This window comes from Fringilla coelebs (assembly GCF_963513975.1).
Source record: "Fringilla coelebs genome assembly, chromosome: 3".
NCBI classification, from domain to species: Eukaryota; Metazoa; Chordata; class Aves; order Passeriformes; family Fringillidae; genus Fringilla; species Fringilla coelebs.
This window is the reverse complement of record NC_140030.1, coordinates 85,400,952-85,415,788: the sequence shown is the minus strand read 5'-3', so window position 1 is coordinate 85,415,788 and position 14,837 is coordinate 85,400,952. Positions and strand designations below refer to the sequence as shown.

Genomic DNA, 14,837 nt, shown 5'->3' with positions numbered 1-14,837 from the left:
AACACTGAATACCTGTCATTAGGCCTCAGTAATGCAAAGTAGGAGAGGGGAGGAGGGAATGAATCTGCTTCCTGCAGCGTCTAACTTCTCAGGGCTGTGTTCTGGTGGCTCAGGCACACTGCTGGGATAGAAGGAGCACCAAACAGGAGGGAGCATCTGCAAATGTCACTTTTGCAGAACTCTGAGACAGTTCAGATGCTCTTGCAGCATGATAGGAATCCTATTTCTTATATACTTTTGTATCAGGGATGTTTCTCTCTATTGCATTGAAATAATAACCAGGGCCACCCCACTCAGCAGTGAAAATTATGGCTGGAGGAGGACACACGTGCCTCAGCAGCTCCTACAGGGAAGGCAGCTGAGGAGAAGGAATGGAGCAGCCCATGCATGAACCATTCTATACCACCAGCTCAGGGATTTTGGTCTCAGCTAAAAGCTCAGCAGCTTCTAAGTATTGCCTCTTATGACCACAGATGTGCTTCATGCATAACATGCTTTTGTTCATCATTCACTAGTTAGCAGCCTTTAAACAAGGATGGGCAAGACCCCCAGTCTCATACCGAGAACTCATTAAGTTGAGCCACCAGATCATTCATCTGGTCTCGGGTCTGGCGCAGCTCCAAGGATTCCTTCTGCAGCTTGTCCTTCATTTTGTTCAGCGTCTTCATCATTTCATCCTTCTCCTGGGTCTTTGTTTCACATTCCCGCTCCTTCTTCTCTAGCCTGCTCATCAGCTCTGCATGGTCTAGGGGGAACACGCAAGTGGGACTGATGAAACAAAGCTCATGAACAGTCCCTGGGGAGATGTAGGTTATGCTGAAATAAAGCTGACACTTTTGTCAGCTCAAGCAAGGATGTATAATGAGAGCAAGAAAAAGAAAATAGAGTCTGAGTGTCTTGACAATGACTTCAAGTGATCAAGACAGCAATGCCTAAGTTTCATTTAGACTGTAAAATCACTTCGTGTGAGGACTGAAGGAACCCCCATCCTGTGAAACACATAAACCATTCACCATGACACAAAATGTCTGCAAAAGGAAAAGTTGTGCCCAGCTCTGCTGCTCACTGCTCTGTGAATGAACTGGGATCAGTTTCTGCCTATGCAAGCAAAGAGGATGAACTCACCTTTCCGGAACTTCTCTGCCTGATCCCTCCACTGCTTGACCTCATTTTCATTCACCAGCCTGAAACGTGAAATGAGATAATTTAAACTTTTCCTGAGCTACCCAGGTTGAAAGGCGAGTGGCCGTTATGCGTAGTGATCGGCAAAAGGCAACTTGGTAAGTGTACAAGTTTATACAGGATCACGCCAGCGGTCCTTCTGGATCCAGATTCTGCTTCCTAGACTATAGCTAATAGGAAAAGGATGCCTTTTTACTCAATGTCATAAAAAAGGATAAAGGAATGGCTGTGGAAGAAATTCCTGATACATTCCTGTCTTCAGGTAATGCCCTCAAAGTGCCAAGTCTACTTATTTTGAAAGAGAGAAGTCATCACTAAAATAAGCACAGCTGCTATGGGTTACAAATTACCCCATCCTTACTATAAAACCAGATTGCCATTGTTTTTTTCTAACCTTTGTGGTTCTATTTTTTCTTTCTTAGAAGGAGGAAGAACACTTCTCTATTGGGTAATACATCAGTAACAAGGCAATTCTCGTATCTCGTACAGGCACAACTATTTCCTACTACTGACAGAAAATATGCGGGGCATGCTGGGGATTGATTAGATATGCAGAATGAGAAGTAGCTATGAAAGCAGAAAGGGAAGATCAGGCATGAAATCTACAATGAAGTCTGGTATCCAACATCACTGTATTTTTCCATGACAAGAAATCAGTTTTGATTTTGGCTCACACCTATAACAAAAGGAACTGTAAAATTTTTAGTACAGGAGAATTTGGTTTCATATGGGACTTATGTTCTATAAATGTTCTTTTCAGTGGATAATTCAGAAGGGTAATGGGCCATGAATTACCTGCAGAGGCAGTTGGATGAAATGAAGAATCCAAAAGTTTGGCTAAAAAAGGACTGAGAACAGGGAAGTTGAGAAGAGAGCCAGCTCATGTAGCTAGACTTCTCAAATGATGCATCCTATGGGAAAAAATAATGGTAATGCCCTCAACCAAGTCTGTGGGTGAGAGCAAACAGACATTTTATGAAGAGGTAAGAGGTTTTGTGTGCCAAGTGGGGACTGCTTTCCCCTATTTGCAATCTTTCTAAACCATGTGCTCATTAGTAGGAATGGGATCTACATAGAGAATATGATATTATTCTTACTTTTTAATATCAAGGAAAGCTGTCATGAGCATCCTGAATTAAAAAAGGCACATGAGGAAGCCTTGTTATAAAATCATGGGCATTTTTTCTGCTCTTCTAACCAGAATAACAGTTACTAGAAGTCAAATACAAGGACTTTGCAGGGAAATACTGCCAAGCTAAGATGTCATTAGAAGGAAACTACTTAGAAGACTTAACTAGTAAACAAGACAATAAGAAGCTGTAAGTTGAAATAGGAAAGTCCTCACATATGATATTTTATTTCTTAAGCACCTGCATACTGATCATATCTTTATGCCTGCATAACAGAAATAAACAATAATAAAGCAGCTTACATTTTAATGATATTTTTGACATTGAAGTTTTCCAATGGAGCTATATCTGGATCATCTCCTCGTTCATCCTGAAGAACAATTTGTTGGAGTATTCTGTCCAACAGCTGCCACTGCTGGAAGTTTCCTCCATTCCTCTTATCTGGATTGAAAAAAGACCAAGCCATGAGATCTTCCAATTCCATGCCAAAGTGCCCAGACCTGCCAACAAACTGGTATTCTTTCCTCCCCACCCTTCATCTCAGTCCTGTGTGTGATGAATTACGAAACGTAAAGACTAGCTATGAACAGTTGCTAGCAGATTATTTACAAACACCTGGCATACTGGGACAGCTCATAACAGGCAACTTTGTGCCTGATGTGCACATTCAGTCTGATTGCTCAAGCACAGATGAAAAATCATGGAAGACCAGCACCTCACACCTAACAGGATCAAGGCAGGCAGTTATTTAGTGATCCTGCCGTTACACTCTCGATCCATAACTGAATTATTTTATTGCAGTTAATAAGATTCTTATCACTTCCTTTGGAAGCAAATTCCAGTATTATTTTTTACTTGGTGTTTGGGAGGTCTCCATTGATGCACTGCCATGAGATCACAGCCTGAAGACTTACTGTGGAATTTCCCAGTGGCAGAATAGCTTTCAGTACTGTACTGTTTATCCAGAAAAAATCCTCAGTGTCTTTTTTTAATATTCCAAATGCTATCTCTTTCTGGGAATTCCCTGATCTATAGCACAAGGACTCTTTTTTAAAACTTCTGATTTAAAATCATTAAAAGCTCTGTCAGTGACTAACTGGAATGTCTCAGCTACTCAATTTTATTTACAAATGCAGAGAGGTCAAACCGCTGCCCTAAGTATTGCAACAAAAATTTTGCAGTGTAAGATACCAAGTTCATGAGCCACAGCCAAGCTCTGAATGGGAGATAAGGGCAGTGTGTGCCCTTGTCTGTGAACACCAGAGTTTCACCCAGTTCTCCAATACCCCTTGCTGTGGGAATCTGTAAACGTACTCACATGGCATCTGCAAGCAGTGCTGGAGGATGGATAACAAATAGGGATAGGCATCTGTATGCTTCAATCTCTTCTTGATCAACTCAAACATCTGAGAGGCACTTTTTGTATCAATGTGGATCTGAAGTGAGAGAAGAGAAAAACAATCCACAGTAAAAGCCTGATTAACTGTGAGAGAGCCAATCAATACAAAGACAGGCAAATTTCCAGCAAGTGGACCTCTGCAAAGTCTCCTGCCAGGTCCAGCTGCAGCTTCCAGGAACAGGGTCTTTGACACCACCATTGTCATCCCTACCCAGTGTGACCGTGTTCGCAGGGGTCCCAGGATGAGGGAAAAGACAAGAATGTTGACTCCATGTTCAAAAGGCTGATTTATTATTTTATTATATATATTATATTAAAACTATACTAAAAGAATAGAAGAAAGTATTTCATCAGAAGGCTTAGCTAAGAATAGAAAAAGAATGATAACATAGGCTTGTGACCGACTGAGACAGTCTGAGACAGCTGGACTGTGACTGGCCATTAATTAGAAACAACCACTACAATCCAGTATGGAAAAGATCCCCAAAGAAAAAGGCTAGAAAGGTGGGAGCCATGCAAAACCATGAAGAATTGTTCTGGAGGCAGCAAAACATTTGGGTCCTAGAAACTGGTGGCACAAATAGTAGAACCTAAGCAAGACAGAGTCTTATTCTGTATCTGTGTGTGCAGCAAGAACTGTTGACAAAGAAAGAGGGGACTAAACCATCCAGGACCCTACAGCTTTTTATTGATGCTAGAGGTTGTCTCTATGCTAGTCTTTAAAATCCACATATTCTAAAATACTGATCCTGTCCACAGGCTCTGAGGCAATAGTTGTCAGCAGAGTTACATGTAATCTTGGGAAGAATATCAGAAAATAGCCCAAACTTCACCCATAGTCCTGCAAAGGGGATGTCTGAAACTAGAAGGCATCCAAGATCATCAGGACTGAGAACCTGACAGCATGGTTGAGAACCTCCTTCACGCCTGAACATTGAGGCAAACAAAAGAAAAGTTTTTATCAAAGATGCTCATCAGAAGCCCTTTGTGTGACCACTGTTTTCATTGTTCACACAGTGCAAATCTCCTGCTTGCTAAATGAGAAACAGTGAAAACAAGAGCATTGGCCACTCTCAGCACTGAAGTCAAACATTTGCTTTAGGGAGCACAAGGAAAGGTGCAAGAAGCATCCCAAATGGATGCAAGTTCAGCTTTGGCCAGTTCACATACTACAAAGAAAAACTTACCAGGTCAAACCGCTTGGCAAGCTCCAGGTCATCTTCATTTCTGACCATCTCAAAGAAATCTAAATGTCTAAGAGGAAACAGAATTACAAAACATCTGTCAATGTTCATGGCACAATTCAGACTTAAACTAAGTGTGTCACTAGAGAAGCAGCTAAACCTCAGTTCAGCTAGAACATGTGGATATTGGCAAGCCTTAATTACATGAAGTGCTGTCACAGGTATGCAAGGCAAGGGAGTCAGTGACAGGCCAAAAGAAATGCTGGCAGAGGTGCACACACTAACTGTAATACTGTGTTGAAGTAAGGTGCAAAAGATAAACATAAAATAGGAAAGGCATATTCTGTTTTTGATAAGTGCAATGCCTGCAGTGACAGTACAGTTCTAAAAAGTCCACACCATACTTGCTAGACAGGTATTGGATCATTACAAGTTGTTTCTTTTGAACAGTGAAGCAGAAATGCATTCAGTGGATCAATTCTCAACAGCCTCCAGATATTGATAAGCACAGCAGCATGACTATGTCTGAATCTGGGTGACCTGGTGAGTGACACATTTGACCATCTGGACTTTTCTTACACAGAGAATGGAGCACAGCAGATGATGTGGAGGAAGGCTGTGGCACATTCCCCTGTACAGATCTGGCACAAGACTCTTTGTAATCCAGGCATCTGAGATCCTCTCAAACCGATGTTATTCTCCTAACTTGTAAAATCCAACTAAGTCCCTCCTAAACACTCCTGGTTACTGTCCAAAGGAATACAGATCATCTATAGGACAGATTTTCTTATTCTTGCTTATAATATTGTAGCTCAAAAGCATCATTCCTGGTTCTGCAGCAAACTGTAGTTGTACAACCTGGAAACTCAAAACCTGCCCTTAGACCACACATAATCAGTCACAATGAAGTCAATGAACTAGTGGCTTCCCTGCCTCCTACCAAGACAGGCTTTTGTTCCAGTTTTGCTTCAAGAGAAAATGATTAGAATTTTTTTTTTGTGTGTTTTTTTCATTCTGACTGCCATCCCCTGCTGAGAAAAAAAGCAATTGAGGAACTCCTTTGCCACAGCCTCTGCCAACTTAGTATGTATGCTTCCTTCTTCATCTGCTGATGTTAATTTTAGGATAAATATTTTTCTTTTAAATTTTCTTTTTATTTTTATAGGGAGTCAGTTTCAAGAAGAGACAGAATCAGCTGTCTCAGATAGAGAAGAGTTTCTAAGAAGTCTTTCTGTTCATCAGTAGCTGTTCTCAGAAAACAAGTCTTAACCTGTCCAATGTGGCATTCTCGTGTCCTCTGAGCTTGTCAATGACAGGCTGAATTCCCAGCATTAGAAACTCATATCGGAGATGCAATCGGAACTCCAAATTGTCCTAAAAAAATGAGGGAAAACCAAGTTATTTGTTTTCAAAAGCTGTCAATCACATTTTAAAAACATTTGCTTAAAACTTCAGTCCTCCCCTTTTTAATATTCTCTATCTTGACACCAAATTCACTGGATGAATGATTCCAGTAAAGTAAGTAAAAAAGGAATTGATGCCTTTATCTCCATTTCACTTGAAAGTATATTCATGTACTATGAATTTTGCATATGCAGTCATAGGGACAGCACACTCCATGTTGTTCCATAAGGAACAGAAGCCACTGGCATTTTTCCTGCTAGTCTATTAGAGGTTCCCCTCCTGATTACAGATGAACAGCATTGCAGTCTTCCTCCCATTTTTTTCCGTTTATTTGTCATAAAACCATACACATAAAATCACGTACTCTGACAAACCTTCTGACATCTATTCAGTGGATGTTACAGGATTCCCAGAGATAGACAAATACATTGCCAGACAGCTCTCATCAGCTTGCTGTCTTTTGTGGTTTAACCAAAAACAGTTAAAAAAAAAAGCCAATGTCACAAAATTAACACTTTGAATGAAAGAAATTAGTTTGAACTATCCTTTAGATTCAAAAGTAAGTCTTGTTAATGAAAGTAAAACAACTGGGATTTTTTCCTGAAATGTTTCCCTTTGATATTTTAAAATTAAAATGCTTTGACTTAGGCTTTGAGTCAAAACAACTTAACATTTCAAAACATTTCTGAAGGTAAACCAAAATATTTTTTAAAAAGGATGAAATAAAAAGGTAAATGCTTTGCAGTTCTTAAAACAAACCAAAAAACCCTCCAGAAGCAAAACAGCAAAAAACAAACCAACCAACCAAAAAAACAACCCAAAGTAATCACTTCAGTGTAAGTAGTCTATGTAATATTGAAGAAGCTCAAAATGAAATAATATGGAAGATATTATAAGACTGATCTTAACAATTAAGCATTATTTTCCACAAAATATACCCACTCACTACCACAAGATCTGTTACTTAATCTACTAGCTATTTCCAAGGCTAAACTAATTTAAACATAACATTTCAGAAAGAATTTCCAGGGCAGTGACTCACCTCACCAGCACCTGCATTCAGAACAGCATTGATAAAGGACATGATGGCTGTTTTGAGGTTTACTTCATCTCGGTATCGCCCCATGCTTCGGTCCAGCTCATTCAACAATGACTGAAACAGAACAGCAAGCTGGGTTAGAGGACATAAACCAATTTCTTGCAGGATAGATTGCACTTCTATATACAGGGGAGATAACTGCAAAGAGAAACTGTCTTTTAAGGAATAAAGCCTATGCCTGAACCTTGAAAGATCTATCCTTGTTCCTTCACTTACCACCCTTTAACATGAAGCAGACAATTATTACCTCTTGGTAAACTAGGATTAGGGATTTTCAAATAACAAGAATATTCCCTGTGCATACAGCTCCCAAACCCAAAGTTGAATTACACATCTCCACTGTGCAGTTAAGCTCCAGTTTCCATGCTACAGACTCATGGAATGGTTTCGGTTTAAAATTGCCTTTAAAGATCATCTAATCCTGACCCCCCTGCCATGGGCAGGAGCATCTTTCTGCCAGACCTGGGCCTCTCCTCAAAGCTCCATCCAGCCTGGCCTTGAACACTTCCAGGGATGAGGCATCTACAACTTCTCTGGCCAACTTGCTCCAGTGTCTTTTGACCTTCATCATAAAAAAAACTCTCTTCCTTTTACCCATTCAATGTCTAGCCTCTTATAGTTTAAACCCTTGAACCCTTGTCCAGTCACCACAGGCCCTAGTAAAATGCCTTTCTCCATCTTTCTTATAAGCTCTGTTTATTAAAAGGCTGCTGGAAGTTCTCCCTGAAGGCTGCATGTCCTCCTGTTAACCAACCCACAGGGGGTGTTCAGCACAGGAATGCTTTTGGTCTAACTTCTGCATACATACTGATATTTTACCATAATCTTGTGAACATCAGGAGACAAAGGAGAAAAACTAGACAAGTATTAATCATGGTCTTTGCCTTATTCAGGATTAATTCCACTTGAATATTTACCAAAGAGGTTATATGCAGAAACTGACTAGCCATTAAAGCAACTCTACTTCCAGCTTTCTACTAATCACCATCAATATTCTCTTCAGGATCTTCTCTGATCAGTTCATAATTCCAAGGATAATTCTCCTTACTGAAAGAGTAACAAATTCCACTTGAGATCTGTGAGTTCAGCTGTATGAGTCTCACTCCAGCATAAATAATAAATGCCTCACACTCATATATTTGTTTTGCTCTCACACTAAAAAAGAGAGCATTCTTTTTTGATTCCCTAAGAAGTTTTGACCATAAACGGATAACGAAGACAAAAATAACTTTTCTGTGTTTGGCTCAGCAGACCATCTAAATAACATTTTGAAGCCATGATGCTGAGTAAGGAAGTTCATTTTCCTCTCGTCAGTCTTTAGTCCCTGGTTACTGAAAGTGTTCACTCATAGCAAAATCTTTCCTCTACTAGTCACCATAGGTCTATCTAGTTTCCTGTGGAAAGCCACAGAGATATGTCTCAAAAAACAGGAGGAATATCCTCCTGTACATTCTTCAGGGGAAAGAATAACCTCCTGCCTTCATGCTTATTTTTGTGCAAAAATATTTTGACCTATCATACACTGCTACTGACAGCTGTTTTCACATCTGAGCATGGTATGCTCACAATCAAACAAGCTCGATTTCATAAACTCCTTTCTCTCGCTGCTTCTAAATTTCCCATCTGGAATTTTCAGCTTTCCCTACTCCAGGCATTTGAGTTTCAATCTTATCCAACACCTCAGTAATTGTGTTATGACCAAATAATATTTTGCTAGAAATGGGAACGAGTCTTACATAAAAGCACATGAAATGCTCTGAGCCAGACTGGTGGTCAGCTCAATCCACCATCCTATCTCTAACAGTGACAATCAGAAACTATCTGAGAAGTCTTTAAATTCACCAACAAAACCAACTGTTCAACTTGACAAACAAGCAGAAGTGAAATAAATCAGAGAACTTTGTTCTGTTACTGCCAGAGTTGACGCTGAAATTCAAAACACATGTGCCTTCTTGGAATAATTGAATTAACCATCACTACAGAAACAGCAAAGCCAAGGATGGCTTTGCTGGTTTTCTTCAGAGGTTTCATTCCTATCATACTTTCTCACAGACTTGTAGGAACATGACAGAATCTATGAAACAACATATCAGGTACAGCATCCAGACAGGTTGAAGGATGATAACAAAAGTTTTCTATCCCCCATTTCAGAACACTGATCTAGTAAGAGAATGCAATGGGAAGCAAACCAAATTCAGGTCAAGAAAACCCAAAACTCTGTGTTGCACTAATCCAATTGAAGAGCAGCACATCTTCATGTAATTGTTCAGCTTGAGAAGGAAACACTAAATTCTTGCAATTCCTAAAAATCAGAGTCTACACCCACATACTGCGGCCAAACTCCAATATCTCCAACTCTTTGCAAATGGCTGAGGTTCAAATCTTCACTTGAACATTTCCTGTAAAAAAGATTTCACCACACCTCTTGGCAGCCAGTTCTGTGGCCCAATTGATCTTACGGTTATAAAGGTTTTTCCTACTATTTAAGCAAAACTTTCCTTGCTTAATCCCATTATTCCTCATCACTGACACCCAGCAGTGTTTCATTCAATCTGCAGCAAACCTCAAAAGGCTTTGGTTGAGCCCTAAAGGGAAGAAGGAAATCAAGGGTGAATACAGCCTTTTAATTTGTTCCTTGTTAGATCCTCAACTACAACTCCAAATTGATCAGCTTTCTCCTTACAAATTATGGTCTGTACTGACAGTGTTTAATATAAACCAGGCAAGGGGGCTCTGGAAGGAATGCTCCTGGCCTTCACCTTTTCAACAGACAATATCAAACTTCCTTTATTCATTCATCTCGAGCTTCAAAATTTCTAGCATCATTAAGGAGGAAAACAAGAGTTTTATGCCCAAAGCAGCCCATTTAATATTTCCACTGGGAAGTGAAACCAGCTTATTTCAGACAGTATCTAACACCTAGGTTCTCTCAAGACTAAAAGGAAAATTCTTTCTCCCTCCACAGCTAGACAAGTGTTTTAAATAGCAAGCTATACTGGAAGAGTACTAGAACATCCTGATAAAGTTTTTGAGCCAATAGAGCATTATGACTTTGCATATTAGCTTTGTCCCAAAATATGGCATGTTAAAAAGTACAATGTGATACAATGTCATGACATAGAGAAAAGGAGGAGAAGCAGAGAGCATAAAAATAATCATAAAGGCAACAGCTTAAGGGAGAGAAAGGATGAGACCCTTTCACAAGGGAAACCAGTCATAAACACAATAATTCAGTGATGAATGACTTTAAAATCAGAGAATCTTCTTTCTCGATTTTTATAGCATTTTATAAAACTGCATATTCACAAGAATAAAAAAGAAAAGACAAAGTAATGTTTTTATGATCACACAGTGAGCCAGTGACAGAATTACACTGAATACATGGAAAAAAATCCCAGCAAGGACAACAAGGGCTCATCTTCCTAATTCCACATTTCTGCTCTGAGGATCTACTGTTTGGACTTCAAGTGTTCTCTTTCATCTCTGTTCTTTAAGGGGCAGAGTAGGATTTGTAGGCAAAGAAGCATGTTTCAAACAACTGGATGAAGACAGAGTTTTCAAGATTGCCTCAGGAAGGAGATTGAAGGCATGCCCTAATACTACCCTGGTATTTGAGTATAGAAAGAGTGTTACTCTGAAGAGGACAATTTTCACAGAATATCTGAAGATGAACTACAGACTGCCCTGTTGGACATTAAAGTGAGAATCATTCCAGGCAGAAGAGCATTATAAAAGAAGGGTCAATAATTAAAGCAAGCAAAGGGAAAAGCTCAGGCAAGAAGATGTGGCAAATGTGAGAAAATAGGTATATAGTGACTATATCAATTGAGACACAAACGAAGTATAGAATCTTGTTGCAAGTGCCAAGACAAGGATGATCCTGATGCACTTATTAATGCCTTGAATATCAAATACACAGGGGAAAGTTGCAGTATGAAAAGGCAATCGAGTGACGACTGGAGCTTCAACAAAAAAGAGTAAGTTCTGGAGAATCTCCCCAGGGCTTTAAAGTGAATCCTGATTGAAGTTATGGACTGCCAATTGTAATCAGTAAATGAAATGCTGGCAATTTAGAAAGAAATTTCATGTCAGTTTCAATTCACAGTAAAACCTGATTTTTTTTTCATAAGAAAATAGTCCCTCATATTCATATAAGTTCTATTTATATTTTCCACTAACTTAATAATTTTTTTTTTCAAAAAAAGAACACATCAATAAGCAAAGACACTCTTTATGAAGCATTTCAGTACTGTTTGATTAATGGTCTTCAGCTGATATTATTTGGTGCAATTTAGTTAAGTTAATTGTGACTAAAAGCATTTTTAATGCTCAGGAATTTCACTGTCATTTGAATTTTGACTTCAGATACCCTAACACAAAACTGTAAGTTTTCTATTCGAGAAACAGAAGCTATTGCAGGACAGAGTTAATCTAAGTTTAGTCAGAACCATACCTTAAGTCACAGCTTTCCTTCTCCACTATTTCACCAGTTGCTGAGTCTTCTGACAACTTTTGGCAGCTGTGCCAGGTAGCTGGAGTTGTGTTTAGAACATTGACTGGCAATAACTCCTCACATTCAGCAAAATGTGCCATGTTTTATGCTGCTGTGTTAAATACATGATCTCTACACTCCACCACACTTGTGCACACTGGAAATAATCACTGTTTCAATCTAAAGTTGTCAGCAGCAAGTTATTCAAGAGCTCAAGTTTTAGATAGTTGTCAGTAAATCATTCTGAACCTCTCTTCCTTCTTCTTACAAGAAGTAGTGGAAGCAGAAGCATATACCACAAATTATTCCTCATCACAATGATATTTCTCTTCAAAAGGAAAAAAAAAATGTTTTGGGGAAAAGTAGATCTGTATTAGTGTTAATTACATTAACCTCCTGATTCCCCAACAGACATAGTGCTGGTGACAAGTGACACGAGGGAGAATGGGACACCTAGGTTTACTGCTACCTGCAAGAGTTGAAAATAAATCCAAACAGATTGTACACAAAGTGACAGTGAGGTGGCTGAATGGGATGTCAAATATTTTCAACCTCTGTTGTCAGGAAGGCAACTTAAGGAAAAGCAACACTGGCACTGATTTTTTTCAGAGGTCAGCATCACCTGTAAGTAATTTGTTGGACATTCCAATAAAAGTGAGCTCAGTACAATTTCCAGAAAGCCCTGCATTTTTACCTCACAAGAACTGAGTTGATTTCCAAAATTTGAGATTACTTCCCTCTGATGCATTGTGTGTCTAATTTGGCCACTGTCTTGCAGAGCTAGATAAAGACTGAGCAGTGCCTTTACAGTTCCCAGCTTTTGTTCCCCCCACCAATTAGAATCATTCTGCAATGATGGACCATAGAGGCAAAGTAAGAAATTTCTACTCTGAAGAGTTTCTCCTGTTCCTACAGTTTAGTTCACAGCTTTATTACTTTCACAGAAAGAATTCTTGTTTGTGGGTTCTGCCAGATTCCCCACTTGTGGTGGACAGTTTTCAACATAACAGTGTTTAGGTGTGGCTGGTCACAGTCAAGCTGCAAAGTATAAAGTTTGCTGCAAGCTCCACACTTTCTGGACACATCCATACACCGAATGATGCTGCTAGATGCTCAATCTGCCCCCAAAGAGTTCTGTTTCACACCTGAAGGATCTCTTCACATACTTGCAAACTCTGGTTTAAAAAGATTGCATTCAGGGCTAGGATTAAAAGAGGACAGAAAAAGGCTTTCATTGGACACTACACCTTTGAAGCTTACAGGAAAGGTAAAGAACAAGCATTTTCAGCTCATCCTTCTTTTAAAATGGCTTCCCATATTCAAGTTACAGTGGATGCTTTTCTGACAATAAGCTGCAAGACTATTCTGGTCTTGGTGCAGAAGGGTAAGAGGCAAAGAGATGCAGCACTCTTGAATTTTAAGAGCTAGAGTATCAGAGAAACTTCTAAAACATAAGAAAAACACCATGACCACATTTGTTTCTTCAGGATTTAAAAAATCCCCAGTCTCTCTGTTAGAAGAATAACTGGAGATGGATGAGGAATGTCTTTGGATGAACACTTACCTCCTCAAAATTAAACTCAAGCTATTGCTGAGTATAGTGGAAAATCTCATTTCAGTCTCTAAACACAAGTATTAGTAATTGCAAACAAGAACACATTCCTCCTGCTGAATCATTTTGGGGGTTTGGTAGGGCTTCTTTTTTTATTTTGTTTTTCTTGAGAAATAAAAAAGAATATCCATTTATCTTTCATTTTTTCCTGAATGGAAAAGTGTTTTGATGAGAACAGCATTTAGGCAAAGTACTTTTCATGAGTTTAAGAGACTGGTAAGCATCTGCAAATCATTCCACCAGATTCCTCAAAAGCTACCACATTTTACCCAGCAGTGACTTACCTCAGTTATTCAGTAACTTTTAAATCAACACAGAAAGAGAGAGAGAGAACACCCAACTCGGGTAAACTCAGCATCTGTCCCATATGAGCTTATTAAGCAGAGTCAGTTGGTCCAGTAAGGGCAACTTAACACGGGGCCACAAGTGTAGTCAGGCTCCTGAGTTACTGCTTTTTCTAGAGCAGCTCAAGTTACCCCCACCTGTCTCCCAGGTATAAAATAATGTCATATCAATTCAGGAAGGTTTCCTTATTTCAGCTAATTACTAGAGAACAAACTGACCTTAATTCTTTTCCTTCTCCTCCATAGGCAGTACCCAATAATCTCCACATCATAGCTCATGTACATGGTTTACTTCCTGCACCTGCACTGCTCATTCCTATCCTCCACCTGTACTAAAGAATGGTGACACATTCTTATGTCTGAAGCTGTAATCCCTTCACCTTCCAAGTTTTACTGTAATTATGATTTTCTCTATTGAAGAAGCCTCAAGAGCTTCCAACTGAGGCCAAAAGGCCCCCACTTCTGGAGTCATACATTAAATGTGTCGCACTTGCATATCGAAGACACACATCAAGTCTGAATAGACAAGCAAGGCAAATGAGGCAGCATCCACAGAGGGATGGACCTGCCAATGCCAAATGCAGATTAATACTAAATCAAGATCTCCTGCATCCCTGTCCCAGGTCTGAGTCACAGTCAGTGAAATCCACAGTGCATTTGGTTCTAACACAAACATTGGCAGCAACTGTCCATCAGCAAAGACTGTTTCCCCATTCACTATTTTATTAGCCTAAAATCCATTGGCTGAGAAGTAGGTAGGAGATAATGACTGTCATGCATTGGGATCCCCTGCCTGTTGGCACAACACCAGTCTAATGATTTCATCTAAGGAAGAAGATAAATGGCTGTTATCCCAAAGTTAAGGAGTCACATCTTCACTCACCACAAGAGATTCTCCACTATCTTTTTGTAAAGGTGCTCAGTTCACTGTGAGGAGGAACATTATAGTAGCAGCCAGTAGTTTCCACAATAAAAGCCTGTCCCTGACCTA

The 14,837-nt window shown here is 39.5% G+C and overlaps 1 protein-coding gene across 2 annotated transcripts in view; it reads right to left on the bottom strand.

Annotated features, from left to right (window-relative positions):
- Positions 1-14,837, bottom strand: part of DAAM2 (dishevelled associated activator of morphogenesis 2) — a gene marked incomplete at its 5' end in the record, with an annotated part of 187,843 nt that overhangs the window by 43,036 nt on the left and 129,970 nt on the right. For both annotated transcript variants that reach the window (XM_084203000.1, XM_084203001.1), the window contains 7 exons: positions 561-745; positions 1,126-1,184; positions 2,615-2,753; positions 3,631-3,748; positions 4,899-4,965; positions 6,166-6,269; positions 7,342-7,452. In XM_084203000.1, coding sequence (XP_084059126.1) covers positions 561-745; positions 1,126-1,184; positions 2,615-2,753; positions 3,631-3,748; positions 4,899-4,965; positions 6,166-6,269; positions 7,342-7,452 — 783 coding nt within the window. The remainder of the gene's footprint in view (positions 1-560; positions 746-1,125; positions 1,185-2,614; positions 2,754-3,630; positions 3,749-4,898; positions 4,966-6,165; positions 6,270-7,341; positions 7,453-14,837) is intronic.